We start from the raw sequence: 23,772 nt of genomic DNA, 5'->3' as shown, positions 1-23,772 counted from the left end.
TTATTCACGTAAAAAAGTATTCTCACCAACCTTGTTGCTGTTTTGCCCTTCCATCCATACAATATCTGTTCTTAAACCATTTTAGTAGCTGTAATTTGGTACTGATCTGTTAAAACCTTGTCACTGTGCTGTGTCCTAACCTGGACAGACTGATTGGTATTTATCAGACTCCTGTGTTATATTGTGTTTAGTTGAACCTGTGCTCTGGTACAGTACTAGTTGTAGAGATAATGTATGAAATTCTAAAACAAAACACAGCCCTCTGTTATATACTCATCATAGTGTTCTGGTTAGAAGACTTTTAATAGACTGGTACCCAATGATTTTGTATGTAATCCTTTACCATTGTTGCCCACCTGTATTTTATATGTTTGTGGGGTTTTTGTTTTGTTTGCAGATCTGAGTTTCATCGTGTATTGTAATTGAGCTTCTCCTGTCGTCACTATGAATGCTCTGTCACTTGCACCTTTGTGGTGTCTGCTTTTCTTCTCCCTGCTACCCCCAGCCCAAGCAAGCGAGGGCAGGAAAAAATTGCAGATTGGTGTGAAAAAAAGAGTGGAAAACTGCCCTATTAAATCTCGGAAAGGAGACACTTTGCATATGCATTATACAGTGAGTATGTACAGAACACGTAAACTAAATCAACAATTTCTGTCAATCTATTTACCATCATAGGCCAAGTACATTTTTATTATATGTTTGTAATTATTTCTATTTGCTATTCTCATACGGGATCATCACACATTATGTTCGTTTGTTTTTTCTTCTCCTTCAAGGCTAATTAGAGCTGTAATTTGATGGTTATAATATTACATGATCTGCCTACTGCAGATCCTGTTTTCAAATCCTTTACTACATGGTGGGTGACATCACACTGTGCGTTAAATGAAAGTAATGCATTGTAGACATGTGCAGTTCGGTCCGAATGGAAATTCAGATGCTTCCAAAGTGCCGAATTTCGGAAGTGCCAAAGTGCTTTGGACTTCTGAAAAGTGGCAAAACGGGTAAGGTTAGGGTTACCTCTACTCCTAACCCTACACTTACCTGAAGTGCTAAACTGAGCCGAATCTTTTTGCCCATGCACATCCCTAATACATTCTGTGTCTTGACACTGTGCAGCACCTGAGCCCAAATTTCATGGTAGAACTGCAACATACAGATCCCAGCCTGCCCAAAATTAGTGGTAGCAATGTGTGGTTGCAGACATTAATTCAGTTAACACAGTGTTATTTACTCAAGTGAGCAGTATCAAGAATTCAAAAAGAATTTCACACCAAAATAGCCAAACTGGAAGCATAAATGCAAAACAAATAATGCAGTCCGCACTAAAAGTAAATGTGATCCACAGAAAAATATGCAGGTAAAAAATAATATAGAAGTGCACGTATATTGATATAAAAATTGCAGCGATGTATGGCATGAAGTAGTCATGATAGCACTCAAAAAAGCTGAATATTAGAGCAGGTATATTGAGCAATGCAAATGGCATAACGTTATCACAAAACAATGACACAGATATCCAGGCAAAAGCAACAAGCTTGCAAAAAAATTGGAACACTTGGTGAACAAAATATCAAATAGTTGCGATACCTGCTACTGCCAGACGTGAGGGAGACCACCTACACCGCTACCCACAAAAAGATAAGGGAGAAGAACCCTGGACGCTTTTCGCACCCTCTGGTGCTTTCTCAACATGTTGAGAGCACCTGGGGGCTGCGAAACGCATCCAGGGTACTCACTATTGTCCCCCTTATGACACTGCTGGGAGTGGAGTTACACCTCTGGCAGCAAAGTGATTTATCTGTGTATATGCAGCATTTCATAGTGAAACGCTATGTATGTATGTATGTATGTATGCATGCAGAGTCGGCACCATGACCACTTCAAATCACTGAAGTCATAATACCTGGAGTTACCTTTTTAATTGCCCATATAAGAAGGGTAGAGGGGGGGGGAGAAACACCCCAATAAAAGCATGCCTTTATTTATACTTGTAGTCATTTTATATCTTAAACCATTTGCAAAAGCATGAGCAGCATACTGATTTGAGGTTTGGACTCTGGTCCGATGTATGCGGTGGGAGGACGAGTGCTCAAATAGAGCGTGCCTGCCACTTCAGTTGGCTCAGGTTTCGTTATTTATAAAAATGCCGAATTTTGTATTTTAATTTTTATAAATTTGTTAAAAAAAAAAAAAATTTAATACCTTTTTTATGTTCTGCTTTAATGCAACTCCTCACTGTCACACTATTTACCTATAACCTGGCCATTTTCCCCTCTTCTCAGTAAAATGGTGATCCAACACCCAGCACTTGGAAACATTGCCACAGTACAATTTCTTTTGAGAAATAAATAAATCCATATTTGGAAACTCTGTCAAAAGAAATATGGATTTCCAAATGCTGTCTTCTACTGCAGACACCATAACTGCTTTATCTCATTAAAGTTGTTATAGATCCTGGAGTCCCTTGGCGCTGTCCTTTTTATTCACCATTAAACATTTTTTTTTTTAAATCTTTATTTGTACTCGACAGGCTAAGCAAGTATACATTAACTGTTGGGCTTACGCAGAAGTCAACTAAGTTACAATTCGTGAGAAAACAACCTTTTGAACAATACAAATCAGAAGTTATAACTCACGCCCATTCCTGGGCCTTATGTGGCTTGCCTCCTATCAAGGGTATTTTTATTTTAATGAGACAAGTATCAGGTTTGTCAATGATCCATACAATCCTTCTTGATCAGCCCAAGGGCTTCTCTGTTCTTTCAAACCTTTCAATCATATCTGAAAATACAAATAGAAGGCTGCCCCCCCGAACTCAGGGGGGCGGCTCTAAGGAGAATAAGAAAGACGTAGAAGTGAGGAGTAGCGATGGGAGAAGAGAGAGAAAAAGAGAGAGTAGAGGGTGGGGGAGGAGGGGGCCTTCCGAGGGTGACACCACAACCCTCCGCATGGGACCTCTGGTTCCGTTACTGTCGCGTCGGATCCTTATTCGCTATCCTAGCCCCCTTCATCTCTATTCGAGCCCAGGGCGCTGTTGTCCCATGGCTCCCACAGTTTCTGGAACTTCTCCACCGAACCCTTTATCCTTGCTGTCAGGTCGTCCATTATTCTACAGTCCCTTATTCTGGGCACAACCCCCTGATGATCTGGGCCCTCTGGCGAAAGCCATGCGGTTGCATTTGCTCGGCGTGCACATAGTCACCTTATGTATTAATTTCTGCTCTCTCCTGGTCCATCCGTCCACAGACCTATTAAGTAAATATACCCAAAGGTCCATAGGCAGGGGCCTGTCGAAAGTCTGTTTCAGTATATCTTCAACAGATTTCCAGAATTCCTGGATTTTCGGGCACTCCCACCACATGTGTAGGTAAGTGCCACGCGCACCGCAACCTCTCCAGCAGACGTCAGTGTCTGTTTTGTGCATATGATAGAGTTGTATGGGTGTGGTATACCAGCGTAGCATGGTTTTCCACGATTGTTTTTGAAACGTGACACATATGGAGGCTTTAGTGTTGGCTTCCCATATCTCTTGCCACTCTGTGCCTTCTGGCACCTCCCCTAAGTCCGATTCCCATTTGTCGGTGTAAGTCAGGCTTCCCCATTCTTTATTCTCTGTGCTGAGGTGGGCATATAGGAGCGTAATCAGTCCCTTGGGGGCTACTCCGTGTAAGCACATGGTCTCATAAAAAGTAATCTTCCTCTGGGCTGCTTCTTTGATGTGTGGTTGTCTGGTGAAGTCCCGGATTTGAAGGTATCGGAAGAAATCCGTTGGGGTTAAAGCGGCACTGTCATGCCGAATTCCGTTTTTTTTTTTTTTAACCCCCCTCCCGCCTCAACTACATCCAATCGACCCCCTAGTCATCCCCAAATGCCCCTATACCCCCCACATTACCTATTTTTTATTCTTTATTTTCTGCCCCGATCTATATTCAGGGCGCCGCCATCTTTGTGTGGGTAGGTGAAGTCCCTGTGGGACACGTCATCTACCCACACTAGATAGCCCTGAGATTCCCGCACATGCCCAGTGAAACATCTGGACATGCGAACGGGAATTTCACCCATTCATTCATCAGACAGACGAATGAATGAATAGAAAAAATCAGACGAACAAACTAACACTGTGTATCAGTGTTCGTTTGTTTGTTCGGTTTATTACAAGGAGGGAGCTACCGGCGTGCAGCTCCCTCCTTGTAATATGTAAAGACAGAAGCGGCAGGGAGCAGTGCTCCCCACCACTTCATAAGCCCCCCAGGTCCCCTCCTCACTCTATGGGGGTCAATATGACCCCCATAATAGCACAAGGGAGATTAAAATCTCCCCAATGCCCCTACTCGCTATATCGTGAGTAGGGGCATGTCCACTAAACAGTGAGCAGCCTGTGGCTGCTCACTGTAAGAGAAAAAAAAAAGGGTAATAAGGGGGGGACGGGGGACCTACTGTCCTCCCCCGCCGGCCCCCACCCCTGGACGGCGGGTTGGGGCCATAATGGGAATGAGGGGGGACCTACTGTCCTCCCCTCAGGCCCCCACCCCTGGGCGGCGGGTGGGGGCCATAATAGTAATAAGGGGGGGGACGACACCTACTGTCCTCCACCCCCCGGCCCCCACCCCTGGGCGGCGGGTGGGGGCCATAATAGTAATAAGGGGGGGGGACCTACTGTCCTCCCTCCCCCCCCCCCGGCCCCCACCCCTGGGCGGCGGGTGGGGGCCATAATAGTAATAAGGGGGGGGGGGACCTACTGTCCTCCACCCCCCGGACCCCACCCCTGGGCGGCGGGTGGGGGCCATAATAGTAATAGGGGGTGACCTACTGTCCTCCCCCCGGCCCCCACCCCTGGGCGGCGGGTGGGGGCCATAATAGTAATAAGGGGGGGGGATCTACTGTCCTCTTCCCCCCCCCCCCCGGCCCCCACCCCTGGGTGGCGCGTATGGGCCATAACGATAATGGGGGGGGGACCTACTGTCCTCCAGCCCCCGGCCCCCACCCCTGGGCGGCGGGTGGGGGCCCTAATGGAAAAGGGGGGGGGGGACCTACTGTCCTCCCCCCCCCGGCCCCCACCCCTGGGCGGCGGGTGGGGGCCATAATAGTAATAAGGGGGGGGGGGGGATCTACTGTCCTCTCCCCCCCCCCCCCGGCCCCCACCCCTGGGCGGCGGGTGGGGGCCATAATGATAATGGGGGGGGGGACCTACTGTCCTCCCCCCGCCCCCACCCCTGGGCGGCGGGTGGGGGCACTAAGTAAATTCCCCCCCATCAAGGTGACTAGGGGTGCCCAAGCCCCTAGTCACCCACCCCCCACCCAAATAAAAAATGCCCCTACCTACCCCCCTCACCCTAAAAAATAGTGAGGGGGGAATAAAATTGCTAACCTGTAAAGTAAAATTAAACTTACCATTCAACGTCTTTTTTCTAAAATCTTCATTTTTCAGCCCCAAAAAAGGGCAAATAAAAAAACCATCATAGCCGTCGAACTAAAAATAAAATAAAAAACCCGAGCGCAAAAAAAAAACCCGACGAAAAAGAAAAAACCCGAGCGCACAAAAAAATAATCCATCTTCACCCATGGAGGGCTCCGCGCAGACTGAGCTCCGCAGGGCGGGGCAAGGCTTATAAAGCCTTGCCCCGCCCTGCAATTAGCCTAAGAACACTCTGATTGGTGGGTTTAAGCCAATCAGAGTGCTCTTTGTCATTTTACAAGCGTGGGAAAATTCCAAAGAACTTTCCCACGCTTGTAAAATGACACAGAGCACTGTGATTGGATGGATTTCAAGCCATCCAATCACAGTGCTCTGTCATTTTACAAGCGTGGGAAAATTCCAAAGAACTTTCCCACGCTTGTAAAATGACAAAGAGCACTCTGATTGGCTTAAACCCACCAATCAGAGTGTTCTTAGGCTAATTGCAGGGCGGGGCAAGGCTTTATAAGCCTTGCCCCGCCCTGCGGAGCTCCGTCTGCGCAGAGCCCTCCATGGGTGAAGATGGATTATTTTTTTGTGCGCTCGGGTTTTTTCTTTTTCGTCGGGTTTTTTTTTTTTTGCGCTCGGGTTTTTTATTTTATTTTTAGCTCGACGGCTATGATGGTTTTTTATTTGGCCTTTTTTGGGGCTGAAAAATGAATATTTTAGAAAAAAGACGTCGAATGGTAAGTTTAATTTTACTTTACAGGTTAGCAATTTTATTCCCCCCCTCACTATTTTTTAGGGTGAGGGGGGTAGGTAGGGGCATTTTTTATTTGGGTGGGGGGTGGGTGACTAGGGGCTTGGGCACCCCTAGTCACCTTGATGGGGGGGGGAAATTTACTTAGTGCCCCCACCCGCCGCCCAGGGGTGGGGGCCGGGGGGGGCAGTAGGTCTCTCTCCCCCCCCCCCCCTCCTTATTACTATGATGGCCCCCACCCGCCAGGGGTGGGGGCCGGGGGGGGAGGACAGTAGGTGTCCCCCCCCCCCCCCCCCCCACTACTATTATGGTCCCCACCCGCCGGCCAGGGGTGGGGGCCGGGGGGGAGGACAGTAGGTGTCCCCCCCCCCCCCACTACTATTATGGCCGCCGCCCAGGGGTGGGGGCCGGGGGGGGGAGGACAGTAGGTCCCCCCCCCCCTCTTATTACCATTATGGCCCCCACCCGCCGGCCAGGGGTGGGGGCCGGGGGGAGGACAGTAGGTCCCCCCCCCCCTACTACTATTATGGCCCCCACCCGCCGGCCAGGGGTGGGGGCCGGGGGGGAGGACAGTAGGTCCCCCCCCTACTACTATTATGGCCCCCACCCGCCGCCCAGGGGTGGGGGCCGGGGGGGGAGGACAGTAGGTCCCCCCCCCCCCCCTCTTATTACCATTATGGTCCCCTGGCCGGGGGGGAGGACAGTAGGTCCCCCCCCCCCCCCCCTACTACTATTATGGCCCCCACCCGCCGCCCAGGGGTGGGGGCCGGGGGGGGGGGAAGGACAGTAGGTCCCCCCCCCTCTTATTACCATTATGGCCCCCACCCGCCGGCCAGGGGTGGGGGCCGGGGGGGAGGACAGTAGGTCTCCCCCCCCCCCCCTACTACTATTATGGCCCCCACCCGCCGCCCAGGGGTGGGGGCCGGGGGGGAAGGACAGTAGGTCCCCCCCCCCTCTTATTACCATTATGGCCCCCACCCGCCGGGCCGGGGGGGAGGACAGTAGGTCCCCCCCTACTACTATTATGGCCCCCACCCGCCGCCCAGGGGTGGGGGCCGGGGGGGGGGGAGGACAGTAGGTCCCCACCCCCCCCCTCTTATTACCATTATGGCCCCCACCCGCCGGCCGGGGGGGAGGACAGTAGGTCCCCCCCCCCTACTACTATTATGGCCCCCACCCGCCTGCCAGGGGTGGGGGCCGGGGGGGGGGAGGACAGTAGGTCCCCACCCCCCCCTCTTATTACCATTATGGCCCCCACCCGCCGCCCAGGGGTGGGGGCCGGGGGGGGGAGACAATAGGTCTCCCTCCCTTATTTTACTTTACGGCCCCCACCCGTCGTTTAGGGGGTGGGGGGCAATATTTTTTTTTTTTTTTTTTTTTTACAGTGAGCAGCCACAGGCTGCTCACTGCTTACTAGACATGCCCCTACTCGCGGTATAGCGAGTAGGGGCATATTATTTACTAATACCAAGTCATTTTTACTTGGTGTTAGTAAATTTGGCTTTCAGCCTTTTAGTAGATAGCTCCCTGATACCGTGGGAATTAGGGAGTTATCTACTAAGCGGCTGCAAGATGCAGCCACAGCAATGAATAGGATCGGAGTTTCATTCATTTGAATGAAATTCCGATCCGAACAAAGTACCGAATTGCATCCTAACACCAATGTAGAAACAGTGCTCATTCTGTTAGGATGCAATTCGGCAGTTTTGCCGGCGTTCTGTCTAAGTGACAGGACGTTCGGCAATACTGACAGGAAGCATTGTGGGAACTGGGAGGAAAGCTAGGGATCATGGGAAAATTGCTCTGACCAGCGGAAATGAAGCACACTTTGCTCCTCCGCTGGTCAGAGCTGGTCAAGCGGAGGAATCCTCCATAAGACAGAGTCCCTACTTTGTCTTATGATTTTAAAGAAAACTAAAGAAGACTGGAAGAAAAAAATAACAGATCCCGAGAGAGGGGGAGAAGAGGAAGAGATTGAGGAAAGGTAAGTTCGGCATGACAGTGCCGCTTTAAGTGATTGCCCTGTTGGAGTTCCGCAAATTGGATTATTCTTCCATTTGGGAATAACTGATGGATCCGTTGTAGTCCGGTCCTCTCGATGTGTTGAAATTCTCTAGGCACTATTCCTGGAGGGGGAAGTCACGGTTTTGCAATATTGGAGTGAGGGGGGGGAGGGGGACGAAGCGAGTCCATACCTGGTACTACATCTATCCCATATTTGCATTGAATTAAGTATGGCTGGACATGTCGCTCGTATTATCGGTCTGCTATCCTTCGGGACCCACATTGTGAACTGAGGAACGTCTGAGCCTACCATCATAGACTCAATTTCTACCCACCTCCTTTCATCAGGCGGGGAATGCCATATTGCTATCTGCGTCAGTTGGGCCGCCAGATAGTAAAAATACAAGCTCGTCAATCCCAATCCGCCCCTGTCCTTGCGTCGATATAACACCTGTCTGGATATTCTATGTCTCTTATTGTGCCATATAAAGTCCCCTATCGATTTTTGTAACGGGACCAGTTGAGATTTAGTGACGCGTATTGGTAGTGCCTGAAACAAGAACAGTATACGTGGAAGAATATTCATTTTCACCGAATTAATCCGACCTATCCAAGATATTGAGTCGCAACTGAAATCAAATGCAGTCAAGTGCAGTGGGTCCAGGAGTCAATTCACTCAGAAAGGCTTATTTGAATATATTCTGGTGATTTAGAAGGAACACAGCACTTGCATATATGGGGTGTATGAATTTAATTCTGCTAAAGGCAGAGTCAAATTTGCTACACACCAAATAATATACTTATAATTCAAAGCTCCAAACTTAAAAGGATGCTATAGGAAAACAGTATGAGGAACTGTTTCCTATTTGTAGTAAGACTAATGAGATTTGTCTTGAAGGACATTTTTATCTTGCTGTGTAGTCAAGTTGAAATGTAGGTACTGATTTCTGGGAAAGCAAGATTGTGAGGCTACATTTTCCTGTGATACATGTCCAGAGTGGAACTCCACCATTACTTATGACTGTATTCTGGTCAAAGTGTGCTAGCATCAGCAGTTATTTTGTCTCATGCTCATAAAATACTTTCTTTGTTTACAAGCTGGGTAGCCCCTGCTGATCTGACAGATATGCTCGCTGGGCCATGTGTAAACTGCAGAAGAAGAATGCTTTAAATCACTTTTGTTTCTGTCTATGCAGCCCTAGCCAGACCCTCCCTGGATGTGACTGACACAGCTTGCATGAAAGAAAATGTTTAATTTCAATTGCAGCTTAACTTTTTTTTTTTTTAATTTCCTGCTCTGTAAATTGAACTTTAATTGTACAGTAGGCTCATGTAAGGTCTAGCAAGCTATTAACAGAGCAGGAGATACAAAATTATAAATTAAAGGGCATTTGCAATAAAGGAAGTATTAAACATTAGATGACTCTTTACAGGAAGTGTTTAAGGTGGCTGTGCAAGTCACATGCAATGTGGTGTTTCTAGGGCTGCATAAACAAAAAAGACGGTGTTTACATTGCAGCCTAGGGACACCTGCAGTGGCCACTCCCCAGATGGCTACTAGTGGTGCTTCCTGGGGCTAGCACTGCCATTCAGTGGCTCCACCCTCTGCATGGAGACACTGAACATTCCTCATAGGGATGCATTGATTCAATACATTTCTATGAGGAGATACTCACTGGCCAGGGTGGCGTTTGGCTCTGCCTGTCTAGCCCGCCTCCTTGGCTGAGATCATCTGAATTGACCATCTCAGCCAATGCAATGCTTTCCTATGGGTGTACTACAAACTATACCGATGTAACAACTATATGTAAACAATGCGACTGTATCAATGTATGGAAAAACTTAATAAAACTGTCTTGTTCTTAGCAATGTTTTATTTCAGTTCTTTTAATATTCTATTCCTTTTTGTTTGTTCTATGTGGAGAGTGGCTTTCTAGACCATCCTGCTAGTAAATTGACACATAATGTTGGAAGTGGTAGGGCTGAAGTACTGTATGGGGAAAGGATATTTTGTAATTTTTCCAAAGATTATGGATTAACGTTTTAATTTCATCCCTAGGGGAAGCTTGAAGATGGCACAGAGTTTGATAGCAGCATCCCCAGGAATCAGCCGTTCACCTTTACACTGGGCACTGGGCAGGTTATCAAGGGATGGGACCAGGGGCTTCTTGGGTAAGTGTACTTTATCACTGTAACCATTTACTGTGTTTTTTGTTTTGTTTTTTGTATTTGGTTTTACATTTTATGTTAATATTTTTAAACCGAGGTTGTGCATTATATTACATTTAATAGTATCATTCAGACTGTTTGAGATTTTTACCGACCTGCACATTTTTTTCTGCAGCATTTCAGGGAATTGTATCTGGCATAACCCAGCTCTTGAGGACCATAAAAAAGAAGCATGCATACGGGGAAAAATAATAGTCTTGGGGTTCTAGAGACTGTATGTGGTTATAGTATCACACTCACATTTTCTTGAGCTTGTGCATCACTGGCTCAAGTATGTCTGCATGGGTGTGATAGTAATTGTCTTGGAATGAAGCCTTTATGAATAGATCCTCCCAGGATATAGTGGAAAAGAAAGCACCAAACTAGCGTAAAACAGACAAAATCTATTACAATAAAAACATTATAAAATGCTTACATCATAGTAAAGTGCCGCAGAAGGCAGTCCATCAGACCAACCCAACCGTTTCGTCCTTAATTCAATACTGTCCCAGCCCTTTAATTGTCATGTCCTTTTCGGGAGCCATATTGGTCCTTCTGTGATTGCTCAACGTCATTTCCAGTCCTTCTGAAAACGCCTCAGCTGCCATATTCTGGCCACATTTGCAGTCTCCCTTCCAGCCAGTTCAGTTCTGCCAGATAATAAACAAATGGGCGAACACTCTCCGGGTCCCATGCGCTCAGTCTCGCATGGATTAGGCGGCTCTGTGATGCTGGCAGAGAGCCCTAGCTTCTGTAGCATGGCTGTCACCTCTGAACCCTCAACAACTTTTACTGTGCCAGTGCCCCGGGTAATTAACAAGCAGTGTGGTGTGCCCCATCTGTACTGCACCTTGTGAAGGGTATATTCCATGTTTAAGGGCCGCAGGGACCTCTGCCAGTACATGGCTTTAGACAAGTCCGGAAAGCAGGGGAGTGTCCCTCAAAGCAGAATGGTCATTTATTGAGGACCGCTGCCATTAAAGACAATCTGTCTTTAGTTCGGACAATGATGTCCCTGCTTGCCCCATGATTGCCAGTGACTGGTTTTGGAATCCGATACCATCCATCTAGTAGCATGGCTTTGGTCTGTTTAAGTGAGAAGAGGTTGGTAAGAAGTCTGCGAAAAAGATGAGGAAACTCCGTAGCCTCTAAAGTTTCTGTCCGGTTGCGCATACTTATGTTCTTTCTGCATCTGTCTTCCATAGCCACCATACGTTACTGGATTTGGGCTTGAGCATGTTGCAAAGTCTGTGGCTTCTGTTCCAATCTTGAGATGTGGTTCTCATGGGTAACTGTATTTAATTCCCCGTTGTGCAGGCGTGCAGATACCCTGCTGATCTCATCTTGTAGTTGGCCTATATCAACTGCAATATTGTGGTGGAGCTCATCCAGGAGGCCACTCAGTGTCTCTTCTGTGATGGTGACTTCCTGGCAGGCTTGGGAGGTGAGTTATTGTACTTTCCCTCTGCCCATGTGGCTATGTCTGCCTCCTCCACAAAGGACTCCTAACTAGATGACCGTGAAAACCCATCTGACGGCCACACCACTACAGGCCTTTGAGAATTTTGCGGCCTCCACAGCAGATCGCCAAAATGGACAGTGATCAGAGGTTTGTTAGCCTTTTACATCATGCTTCTGCGCCCCATAGATTAAGGAAGGGAGCAGCAAAAGCTGGGTAAGACAGTCTTAAAAAAAAAAAAAAAAAAAAAAAAAAAAATAATAATAATAATAATTTTATAAAATTATTAAGTTAAAGCTCTAGTTTGCTCGAATTTCAACAGAGATGCGTCCTGTAACTATGGCCGCTGTCTCCGCCCCAGTCACATTGAAATGATCTAAAGAATTACCTCAAAAATAATTTATCCTGTTTTTGGAAAACCTAATGGGCCTAGAATTCCATTTAATTTCTTGCAGTAATAAGCCAAAGGTTACAATTACGTGTCTGTTACTCCACCAATTGTACAGCGCTATGGAATTTGCTGGCGCTATATAATAAGAGGGAATTGCTGTCCGTTGTCAGATTCTGCAGTTTGACATGTTTAGGTAGTGGTACGGTATGGTACAGGCAATCTGTGTGCAGGAAAGGTGCTTAGTTGAAGTTAAACAAAGTGATTTAACTCCTAAATGGCAGATAATTGAGCAGTGAGACTGCTTTGTTAAGCTTAAGTTGTTTTGGTGACTATAGTGTCTCTTTAACTTGGTAAATTATAAGTCCAAAAGTCCTGGAAAACGTCTTAATTTTAAACACGCCATGTCAGTTCACTTTTGTGATAGTTTGCTCATTTAGATCACTTTGGAGGTGGCGGTGGTGTGAAGGTGTGATGACAGATAAATTCACAAATGTATTCAACTATGCCATTTATGCCTACATTTTGTAATTTAATAATTACAGTGAACAAACTCCTGTTTATTTATTTTATTTTTTGAGGGGGGGGGGGGTGCTTTTACTAATTCACAGTACTCCTCCTTCTCAAAAACTTCTACTTGATACTTTTTTTTTCGATGTACCCCTGTTTTTATATATACAACAAATGGGGAGGGAAGGGGGGGGGGGGATATTAGAAGTAAACGTTCATGTTTTTAATTTGGGTAGAACTAATAAATTGTAGTTTATATTTTATTTTGTATTTGGGCAGTGGAGTGCTATTCATTGCTAAGAAATGGAGTGATGGTAAACCAGACTTTGAAATGTTTATATCCAAGATTAAATTTCTAGATATTCTGCTATAATTGATGGCCAAGCTTAATTGAAACATTAAGTCACAATTCCATGTGACATGCCTGGATAATGTATATGATGTTCGACAGATGCGTGACTTTCCATTTGTAGAAACTCTTACTGTCGCGTTAGGAATACCAACATGTATAACTCTATGGTGTCCCTCTGCTTTAGTGCCACCTCCCTTCGTCACGCTGATGGGAGAACGTGATGTGCAAAGTCGAGACAAAATTACACGACTAGAGGGGCAGGAAAAACCTGACCCAAGAGTCAAGAATGGACTAAATGGGTAAAATGGGCTATACCCAGAAAAACCACACCCAAAAAAAAATAATAATAAAAAATCTTTCTTTGAAAAAGGGGGGCCCAAGTCAAGACTATGGGTAACGTGTTTTTTTTTTTTTTAAAAAAACCAATTAATTGTTCAATTGCCCACAGATAACATGTATAACCCAATATAATTGGTAAGAAACAAAAAATGTTAATATAAACTTTATTAGTATTTAAAGGGCATATCTATATAATAGTGAAAAACACAAGTGACTTGTGAAAGTGTCATAATAATCTCTCTCTACAATGATGAAAGTAATGGAAGTAAACTGGTATATTAGTAGAGTCTGATTGTAAGGAACAGGAGGGTAGGTGTATAGTGTTAATTCACCACCCCCACCTTAATAATTAGACCAAACTCTACTTAAAAAGAGTGAATATGGGATTTAAAGGGGAAAACAGGAAGGATGGAGTTCATAACAATAATCACCTACAAACCACAACCCTGATTAGTTACAAAAAACACAGCAGTCATCCAAAAGAGCTGGATCAAAATAAATACGTATGTATGTATGTATTTATTATCTGGGATTAGTCAGGGTAGCTAACCTAGGTAAATACTGCATCTGAAGGCACATAAACCACGGTTAAAGCATATCCCATAGACTCCCTATTAAAGGGACACTGTAGGCACCCAGACCACTTCTGCCCATTGGAGTGGTCTGGGTGCCAACTCCCACTACTCTTAACCCTGCAAGTGTAATTATTGCAGTTTTCATAAACTGCAATAATTACCTTGCAGGGTTAACTCCACCTCTAGTGGCTACTAGACAGCCACTAGAGGGCACTTCCTGGATTATAGCACAGAAAACCTGTGCTAGAGCGTCCCTGTGAGGACTTCCAGCGTCGCTCAATTCCCCATAGGAAAGCATTGAAAAGCATTTTCAATGCTTTCCTATGGAGTGCTCTAATGCGCGTGCGCGGCATTGCATTAGGTTTCCTCAGCCGGCAGGTGGGATTAGTCTCGCCCACCGGCTGACGTAATCACTAGGAGGATCGGTGGCGAGCAGAAACCACCGCCAAGGGACATCGGCGGGGTCTCAGGTAAGTGACCTGAAGGGGTTTTCACCCCTTCAGCTACCGGGGATGGGGGGTGGGAGGGAGAGGAGACCTGCAGTGCCAGGAAAACGGATTGTTTTCCTGGCACTGGAGTTTCCCTTTAAGATCCCTTTCTAAAGGTCCTAATCCATAAACCTTAATCTCATACTCTGGGTGGTACAAGTACTTGGAGGTAAAGGTAAATCCCTATCATATAAAAATCAGTATCCTTACACCCCCAAATCTCTCTAGCTGCTTTGAGGCAGCTCTAAAGTAAGAAGCTAAGCTAGGAGGGGGGAGGGGGGGGGGTAGAGACAGATTATAGGAGGCTGTTAAAGTCAGTTGAAGTCCATATGTAAACTCAGCATTTTAGTTAAGTTAAACAGCTGTTCGAAAATGGCAGAATCTGAGTGTAAAAGTGTTTAACCCCTTAAGGACCAAACTTCTGGAATAAAAGGGAATCATGACATGTCACACGTCATGTGTCCTTAAGGGGTTAAAGTGAAGATAAATGGGCAGAAGTATAAATTGGAGCATCTCAATAGATGGTTATCTATATACTTTTTGAAAACATTGCCATAATGTCAAACCATTAAAGAGACTAAGAATGGCCATTAATAAAAAACTGAAAATATAAAAATTATCCCAAAAAAGTACCGAAACCCATATGTAATGTTCAAACAAATTGTTATGGATAGTTAAATTAGATTTAACAGTCTATGGCCATTAGTGTGCTTCAATATAAGGGAAATCAGGTTAAAAATACAGAACACTCCGAAAAGGTGTGTGTGTATATATACTGCCAGATCATTTATGAAGTCCTAGAAGAATGTTTCCTAGTTACCATTTCAAATCGGTTAAATAGACTATCATTAGTATAGTTTAAAAAGTCGTCATTTTAAGGGATATTAATCAAAAAAGGTTGTAGATTGGTTAAAGAAAGGGAGAAAATGAGAATATTTTGTTGAGTCTGTTTGGGTACAATGTTTTGAGTCTATATATCCAAAAACCTTCACGTTGCCTTAGATACTTGTCGTAATCACCTCACCTCTGCTGAATGCCCCTTGTGTGCGGGATGGAAGAGTAGAGTGCTTCCACATCAAGGCTACAAAAGCCATCCGATGCTGGCACCTTTAGGTTTGAGATGAGGGCAAGGGTTTGCTTAGTGTCCTTGATATAGGACGGTAGTCCTTCAACGAAGGATCTCAAAATCTGGTCGATCTAAATACTCCCATTTTAGGTCAGGTTATCAACCCCTGACACTATGGGGCGCCCCAGAGGTAGGGTCAGGCTTTTGTGGACCTGGGACAAGCAGTGAAAGGTTGCTGTCCTTGGGTGACGATTAAGAATGAATTCATACAAATAGATGTTGGATCAGCGCTATATGATCAAATAGAAGCTAAAATGGATATAAAGCTGCAACCTATTGATGAGGTTCCCTCACATACCCTCAAAGAAAATGGCAAGACAAAAGATTGGAAATAGGTCGCGCTGTAGTAACAATGAATAGTGGTAATATACTCACATATATTCTATATTATACTTACATGAAAATTAATTAAAAATAGTCCTAATACTTAGTCCTAATCCAGTTGACCCTATAGAAGTTCACTATTTTTAATTCATTTTCTTGCCTTTTACATTTTTATGTAAGTATAATATATGAGTATATTACCACAAGAATTAATTTATACTAGTCACCCGACAGCAATCCTTCACTGGGGCCCCTGTCAAAATCAATGCTTTTCTATGAGGGATTTAGAAGACGCTGGATGTCCTCATGCAAAGTGTGAGGGCATCCAACGCCGCTTCAGAGTTAAACTGTAAAGGTGCAGGAAGGGCCTCTAGTGGCTGTCTGGTAGATGGCCACTAGAGGCAGTCTGAACACCGCAATGTGAACACTGAGGTTTTGTCTTAAAAGTGCACTGTTTCAATGAAATGAAGTTAAAAAAAATATATATATTGAAAATGTTGTATTGTTATGTAAATGCAAATTACTTGTTAAAGATTGTTTTTTTTTTTTTTTTTTTTTTTTTTATTCTCTCCTTAAAAAAATATTACATTTGGACTGCTTATCTAAGAATATTAAATGCAGGCCTAAGTGTATTGCTGCTGATTGACATTTCAGGTGACAGAGTACAAAAAACTGTAAGGCACAATATATTCACCCTAATGTCATAAAATGTCCTCAGGTGTACCATCAGTGTATATACCCTCTATGCCAGGCTTCCCAAACTCTGGCCCTCCAGATGTTAATGAACTACAACTCCAATGATTCTCAGCCTATCTATTTCATTCATAGAATCAAGTTGTAGTTCAGCAACACCTGGAGGGCCGGAGTTTGAGGAAGCCTGCTCTATGCCATAAGCAAGTGTTAAAACAAAAAAAAAACTCACACCAGTTGTAAAACATTGTGCTTATGGAATTCCCCATGAAATGCAAAGAAGCGCTATAAAAAGTAATAGAAATTGATGCTAACAAGTTACCGTGGCAACCTTTCTTCCATCTTGGTGGTTTATCACAATTAAGCTTTTTGGTGTTAGTGGGAAAATAGGGAATCAGGACCCCAGATTTGGTATGATTTAAGTTGTCCTTACACACTATATACTTTATTGAAAACGAGAGAAATCTAAATGTATCCTTCCTGGTTTAAAAAATAATAATAAAAAAAAAAGTTTAGAGATCTAAAATAGCCTGATGCTGTGACTAGTTTTCAAAACCGAATTTTCTCTGTAGCCCACTAGAGGGCGCAGTTTACTTTGTACTGGTGAAGAGGTTCCACAAAGCGTTGCCAGCCTGGGGATCTGTCTTCATTGGTCACTCTAAGCCTGAAATAAATTGACTTTTTCTGCTCTCACTGAAAGTTTCTACACTCTATTTGCACAAGTAAAATATGTTTCTGGTGTCTGTCTCAAATCCTTATTTCATGGCCTTGCATCCCTTAGGCTAATCAACTGTTAATCTGTAAATCCCATTTCCTAGAATTCTCTTTTTGGCTAAACTTTAATTTCGATGGCTCTTAAATGGAATTTATTTTATGCCAAAGCATGGATGTCACTTGATTATGAGGATTTCACACTAAGCGATTCCATCCTAAGGGGTTTAACTTGCCGAATGTTTGTTTTTGTTTTTTTTGTTAGCTGTCTGATTTATGCCTTGCATGTGGGAATTGGTATGAAGACCTCTGCCCAGATTTCAAACCACACATTATGGGAATTAAGGGATGTATGTGAGAGCTCAGAGACTAGGGCTACATCATAGTAGGTTTGATTCCCTGCAGAGCCAATGGTCTCTTGACAACTTAGGTCGATAAAATAAGCACTATTCAGTAGTACTCCAGATTTCGGCACTTCAGATTTTGTGGACTGCATCTCCCTCGATTCTTTGCCAGCATTGTGGCTCTAACAGCATCATGGAAGATGTAGTCCACAACATGTGGAGTGCCGAGGGTTGCCTACCGCTGCAGTAGGTAATAATATGAATACTAAGGTGCTCTTTAACTTCCTTGTGGTTTGGTCAATAAAGAAATGCACAAACATTGCGTATGTGTGTGTAATTAAGCATGCATTCTTCTTGCTGCAGCCAGAGCTCTGTATTAGAAATCACACATTTGGCTGCATTTGCCAATTGGTTTTGTTATGTAAACTTTGGGTGTCCTACGTTCATTATTTCCACAAGGCATTTATAGACTAGTGGTGTATGTACTCACTTTTACAATTTCCATCTTCATGATAACATTCTCTCTATCCCACATTCCTTCCCCCATGTAACCACCTTCTTCAGTTTTTCCAGACCATCTTTTCACCTCCACTCACTTTTTTTAAAGTCTTTCTTCTACTTTGTGAACCAGAAGCTCCTGCTAGGAGCTTCCTTTATTTCTCACGAGCTAAGCCGTGCACTGCTGGCAACACCTGGTGGACCTCAGGTAAGCAGTTAAACCAATCTAAATTGGCACCATGACCACTACAGCACAGTGGTTATGGGGCTCGGAACGTTCCTTTAAGCCCACAGTCAACAAACTTCTTTCTACTCTTATGTAAGATTAAAAAAAAAAAAAAAAACCTTTGCAAAAACATTTAAGTCTCCATTAGTCTTTCGACATGTTCATTGTATCTGAGACCGTTTATGTAATTCTACAAACAGATGTATAACACACAATATCTCTTTCAGAATGTGTGAAGGAGAGAAGAGGAAGCTGGTAATTCCTTCTGAACTTGGTAAGGAATTTTTAAATAAAAACAAAAAAATGCTTACTTTTGAAATGTTTATATAAAAAAAGTATTTTAAATACATGAAATCTCACTACTGTACTTCCTTTCCCCTTTTAGGATATGGAGACAGAGGAGCGCCTCCCAAAATACCAGGTACTGTGCATTCTTTGCTTAACTCCTTCATCATTCCATATCTCCATCTTTCCATTGTGTCTAAATCCTTCTTTATTTCAGGTGGAGCTACACTGATCTTTGAAGTGGAATTATTGGAGATCGACAGACGATCGGATTTATAAAGATGGGTGGAGGGCCGTCTCATTCCTTTGTCTGGGGCACAGTATTTGTGTTGGGGACAGCCTGTCACTGTACTGAATAAACAGACACTAAACGTTTAGTGTGGTCATTTCTGCAGAATATGCGTTGGAGACCACCTTTGGGGGTCCGAGTAACCCACTTATTGGGATTTATAGGCGATCAGTAAAGCTGGTGTAATGGAAGGCCATATTGCTTTTTTAACCAGTAATGCTTTCAAGAAGTAGTATGTGAAGGTTGTATATAGGCTGTATACCACTTTCTAACAAAGTTCTGTGATTATGCAAAGCAAAAGTACTCAATGTACCAAAGGGAATTTTTAGTATCCATTTACAGAAAAAAAAATACCATTGACTTCTGTAAATAAAATCATGCTGAAAATTCTTGTGGCTGTGACCACCCAGGGCCTATGCAATTCTCTTTATGTGGAGTTACTGAACCCTTTTTAGTCCTTTTTTATTTGTTTAAAAACCCCTGCCCTGTGTGTCCATACCATCACCAGCCTTTGAACTCAGAGAGTTTGGTTTTTGCAGCCCACACCATGCATTCCAGGATTGCAAGCCACACACTCCACACTAGTAGAGTATAAAGGTGAAAACAATGTTATTTGAAATAACATTTGTTGTATACACTTGATTACACTGTAACTGTACATGGTGTATTAAAGGGTTACTCCAATCCTTTTCACATATAATGCCCTATTAAGGGAACACTATAGTCACCTAAATTACTTTAGCTAAATAAAGCAGTTTTAGTGTATAGATCATTCCCCTGCAATTTCACTGCTCAATGCACTGTCATTTAGGAGTTAAATCACTTTGTTTCTGTTTATGCAGCCCTAGCCACACCTCCCCTGGCTATGATTGACAGAGCCTGCATGAAAAAAAAACTGGTTTCACTTTCAAACAGATGTAATTTACCTTAAATAATTGTATCTCAATCTCTAAATTGAACTTTAATCACATACAGGAGGCTCTTGCAGGGTCTAGCAAGCTATTAACATAGCAGGGGATAAGAAAATCTTAATTAAACAGAACTTGCAATAAAAGCCTAAATAGGGCTCTCTTTACAGGAAGTGTTTATGGAAGGCTGTGCAAGTCACATGCAGGGAGGTGTGACTAGGGTTCATAAACAAAAGGATTTAACTCCTAAATGGCAGAGGATTGCGCAGTGAGGCTGCAAGGGCATGTTCTATACACCAAAACTGCTTCATTAAGCTAAAGTTGTTCAGGTGACCTATAGTGTCCCTTTAAACAGAGCTCCACTCCTCCTTCCAATGTCCTCCTTCCTCGCATGGTCCAATCATCAGCTTCTTGTAGAGGAGCATGAGATTGGACTCTTTCGCTGGCTCACAGTGCATGCATGTGCTCTGAGCGTATAAAGAGGAAGGCTGGCCTAACCGGGCTGCCAAAGCCAGGGGTGTAACTAGCTCCCGGGTCACAAGTTTAAATATCTCCTGGTTGTGCAGCATTTCAAACAAACACTGCACATCAATTCTCCTAACACCATGACCACTTAAAATCACTGTGGTTTGGCTAGCCCTTTAAGTAAAGGTTAACCAGCATAAAACAGACATTTAACCCCTTAAGGACACATGACGTGCTTGACACGTCATTATTCCCTTTTATTCCAGAAGTTTGGTCCTTAAGGGGTTAAGGTGACCGTCCAGGTGCCTGACTGACACTAGGGAAGAAGTCAAACCATTCTAAAATGTTTTGACTACTTACATTGGGAGGGCACTCCTGGCACCATAAGAGGGCACTGTTGTGGTGATGGTTTTTGTCATGTCCCTAAGCTATTTAAAAAGGGAGTAGTAGATGCTAGGTAAGTTATGGCATTTAAATGTTTTTAATATGCAGATTAACTCATTTTAATGACCTGCACTAACCCTGATGAGTACTGCAGATGGAGCTCTAACCTTATTGGCAGATATGGCTGATTCATGCCAGGAATATATTCCTTAAGAGTTGTAATAACTCTGATAGCATGGTGCATTGTGATGAAGGTTTTAAGGTGCTCCTCCCTTGTTTATGCAACATCCTTGAGTAGAACATTACTGTTTATGGTCGGTGTGTTTTGCATACTTGAAAACATTTTAGAATACATTGCCCCTGAAATAATTAGATACACATGGATTTAAAGGAGTAACCAATAATGGCCCTGCAGCAATTGACTATGTACACTTTTTAGGCACTGGCTGGCAGCTTTATAGTAAATATAATCTATACCAATCACGTGTTTCAGATCTCTCTTGAATAGGAATTTGTGGGAAACCTTTTTTTGAACAAAGGTGGCCTATCAACTGAAAATAGGGATTCTCAGTATTGTGTGTGTGTGTGTGTGTGTACACATCTTGAACCAGTTGTCACCCTTCCTCTCTAGTCAGATTTTAATTTTTTCCTTTTTTCACAAATCTAATGTATGCCTTAACTGAATGCTCCATACACCATAAGTTGCTGAAGTGGTTATGGTGCTTGGTAGTGTTCCTTTTAACAATTGTTCCACTAATTGTAGTGTGTCCTTCTGCATGCTGACGCAAGGCACTGTGGATATCCTGTTTTGTTGTTTTTTTCCCATTCAAATATCTTTAGTTTTGCTAATTAAAGTGTTTCACAAACTTAATTCTTGATTGGAAGATAAACCATTTAGTTTAACCAATAAGAGGTCATTGACTCTAATCTGTATAGTACAGGGGTAGGCAACCCTTGGCACTCCAGGTGTTGTGGACTACATCCCCCATAATGCTCTTACACCCATAATGCTAGCAAAGCATCATGGGAGGTGTAGTCCAAAACAGCTGGAGTGCAGAAGGTTGCCTATGTGTGGTATAGTATTTCGAAAGGGGTGATTGGGGTGTGTGTGTGTGTGTGTGTTTTAGGGCACTCCTGGCATAATGACTACTACTGCCTGCTGTAGTGATTTATGGTGCCTGGTGTGTTCCTTTTATAGTTGTGGTGTCCAATAGGTAGATCCCCAGATGTTTCATGATGCATTGTCCTTGTAATGACTTTATAAAAGCTTCCTTCTACAATATCGGGGACCTAGCTTTTGGGCACCCCTGCTCTATAAGTACCAAAACCACTTTAGTGTACAGAAGCATTTTTGGTGTGTATATATCACGACCCTGCAGTCTCAATGCTCAGTTATTTGAGCCCTAGTCCTACCACCTTGTATGTGACTTACACAGCCAGGGGAGGTGTGGCTAGGGCTGCATGGACAGAAACAAGTGACTTAACGCCAATATGGGAGAGAACTGAGCAGTAAACCTGCAGGGCCATGATATATTCACAAGAAGTGCTTCAGTAAGCTAAAGTTATTTTGGTGACTATAGTGTCCCTATCAGAACTGCTCCTGCGTCTGTTCACGGACATGAAAAGGAGAAAATAAAAACACAAACTGACTGGCATCCTGAATTTGGCTGGATTGTATTCTTCTACAGGAGGCCAAGTGATCACTTCTACCATATAAGACAAGGTTGCATTTTGATTTTTATTTAAGACAAACACACCATAGTGTTTAGGATGTAGAAGAAGAGATCAGGCAATAGTTTCATATTTTTTAAGTTGCATACCATCTTAGCAGTTGGTTGTTGTACCAAAAGAAGATATTGCTGGTCTGTGAATAAAATGTAATGAAGCGAGGCTGCTGTTTCTATGTACTAAAAACAGTGTGCAGATTTCATGGTTTAAATGTAAAGTAGAATAGTGATGAGCCAGATGTTCACAAACCATGATTGCTGGAACTATAGAGGCCTGCTTTCTATGCTAGCTGTAACAGAAAAGATGTCAAAACCGTCCTTGATCAGTGGTTTAACACAATCCATCAACGTGTCTGCACCATAGGAAAAGAGGGGGCAAGAGGCTCCCTGGAAATCTGGCCATCCTTTGATGAAAATTGTGCAAAAGTGGGATGGTGCCTATAATTTATGGCAACCCCATAGCTACCCATGTCCTAATGATCTGTAAATAGAAATCAGCCATCCCTCTGTTTACACAAAGTGAATGGAGTCCTGAGGAGATTTAAAGGCCTCGTGATTTGCATGGAGAGGTTTCCTAAACACCTTCTAGAGGAACGTTGAATCTATTGCTCTGTGGGCATTAAAGCTGAACAGTTCAAATAAGCATTAATTCTATACGGAGTACTCCATTGTAAGGTCACTGACTTTTTTCTTTTTTTTTAATGCTAATGTCAGCTGCCCAAGCTCACCTGAACACTACAGCAACTGCGCTATTACTTCTGTTGCAGAAATTAACTGTTACAAAATCACCAGCAATACTCTGTATTCACTAGTTTTGCAGACACATTATGTATGTAGGCATTTGTCTTGCAATGGTACACAGGGGCTACTTGGAGTTAAAGTAGTGCGTCCATGGCCAGTTATTATTTAAGTTACCACTCCCATTGGACAGGAAATAATTAAACCTTTTTATAAATACCTTCCCTACAGGCCCTAAACCCCAGTTATATTTTCACATCCATACAACCTAGGACACTACATGTTTCTGTGTGTATGCCGTCATGTTTATCGCGTAGGGGTGCCCAAAATGTAGATCCCAAGATGTTGTAGAACTACAGTGCCCATGATGCTTTGCATGCCGTTAGAATGACAAAGCATCATGGAAGCTGTAGTTTTAAAACACCTGGGGGATCTACCTTTTGGACACCCCTGTAGAGGCAGTGTAGCCTCCTCCTCCATAAGCTACAGGATTTAATGTTCTTGGGCAGTGCTGAGCTTTTCTTACGGGCACAGTAGAGGTTTCTGGGTAGTATGCTTGGTTTTTAGTATAGAATG

General features: G+C 43.7%; 1 protein-coding gene across 1 annotated transcript; it reads left to right on the top strand.

Moving 5' to 3' along the window:
* Positions 1–19,062, top strand: FKBP2 (FKBP prolyl isomerase 2). The gene is made up of 5 exons (XM_063438858.1): positions 1–612; positions 10,222–10,334; positions 18,628–18,674; positions 18,786–18,821; positions 18,903–19,062. The coding sequence occupies exons 1-5, from the start codon at positions 445–447 to the stop codon at positions 18,962–18,964; spliced, it is 426 nt and encodes a 141-aa protein (XP_063294928.1). The 5' UTR covers positions 1–444; the 3' UTR covers positions 18,965–19,062.
* Positions 19,063–23,772: the final 4,710 nt, after the last annotated feature.

Source organism: Pelobates fuscus, chromosome 12 (genome assembly GCF_036172605.1).
Source record: "Pelobates fuscus isolate aPelFus1 chromosome 12, aPelFus1.pri, whole genome shotgun sequence".
NCBI lineage: Eukaryota > Metazoa > Chordata > Amphibia > Anura > Pelobatidae > Pelobates > Pelobates fuscus.
Note: the sequence above shows the minus strand (reverse complement) of the source record. Positions and strands in the feature narration are given on the sequence as shown.

Excerpts from the sequence above, each read along its gene's own strand:
- FKBP2 (XM_063438858.1), top strand. The coding sequence starts at position 445 with ATGAATGCTCTGTCACTTGCACCTTTGTGGTGTCTGCTTTTCTTCTCC. Across the intron at positions 613-10,221 it reads CTTTGCATATGCATTATACA|GGGAAGCTTGAAGATGGCAC; the intron begins GTGAGTATGTAC and ends TTTCATCCCTAG. Across the intron at positions 18,822-18,902 it reads AGCGCCTCCCAAAATACCAG|GTGGAGCTACACTGATCTTT; the intron begins GTACTGTGCATT and ends TCTTTATTTCAG.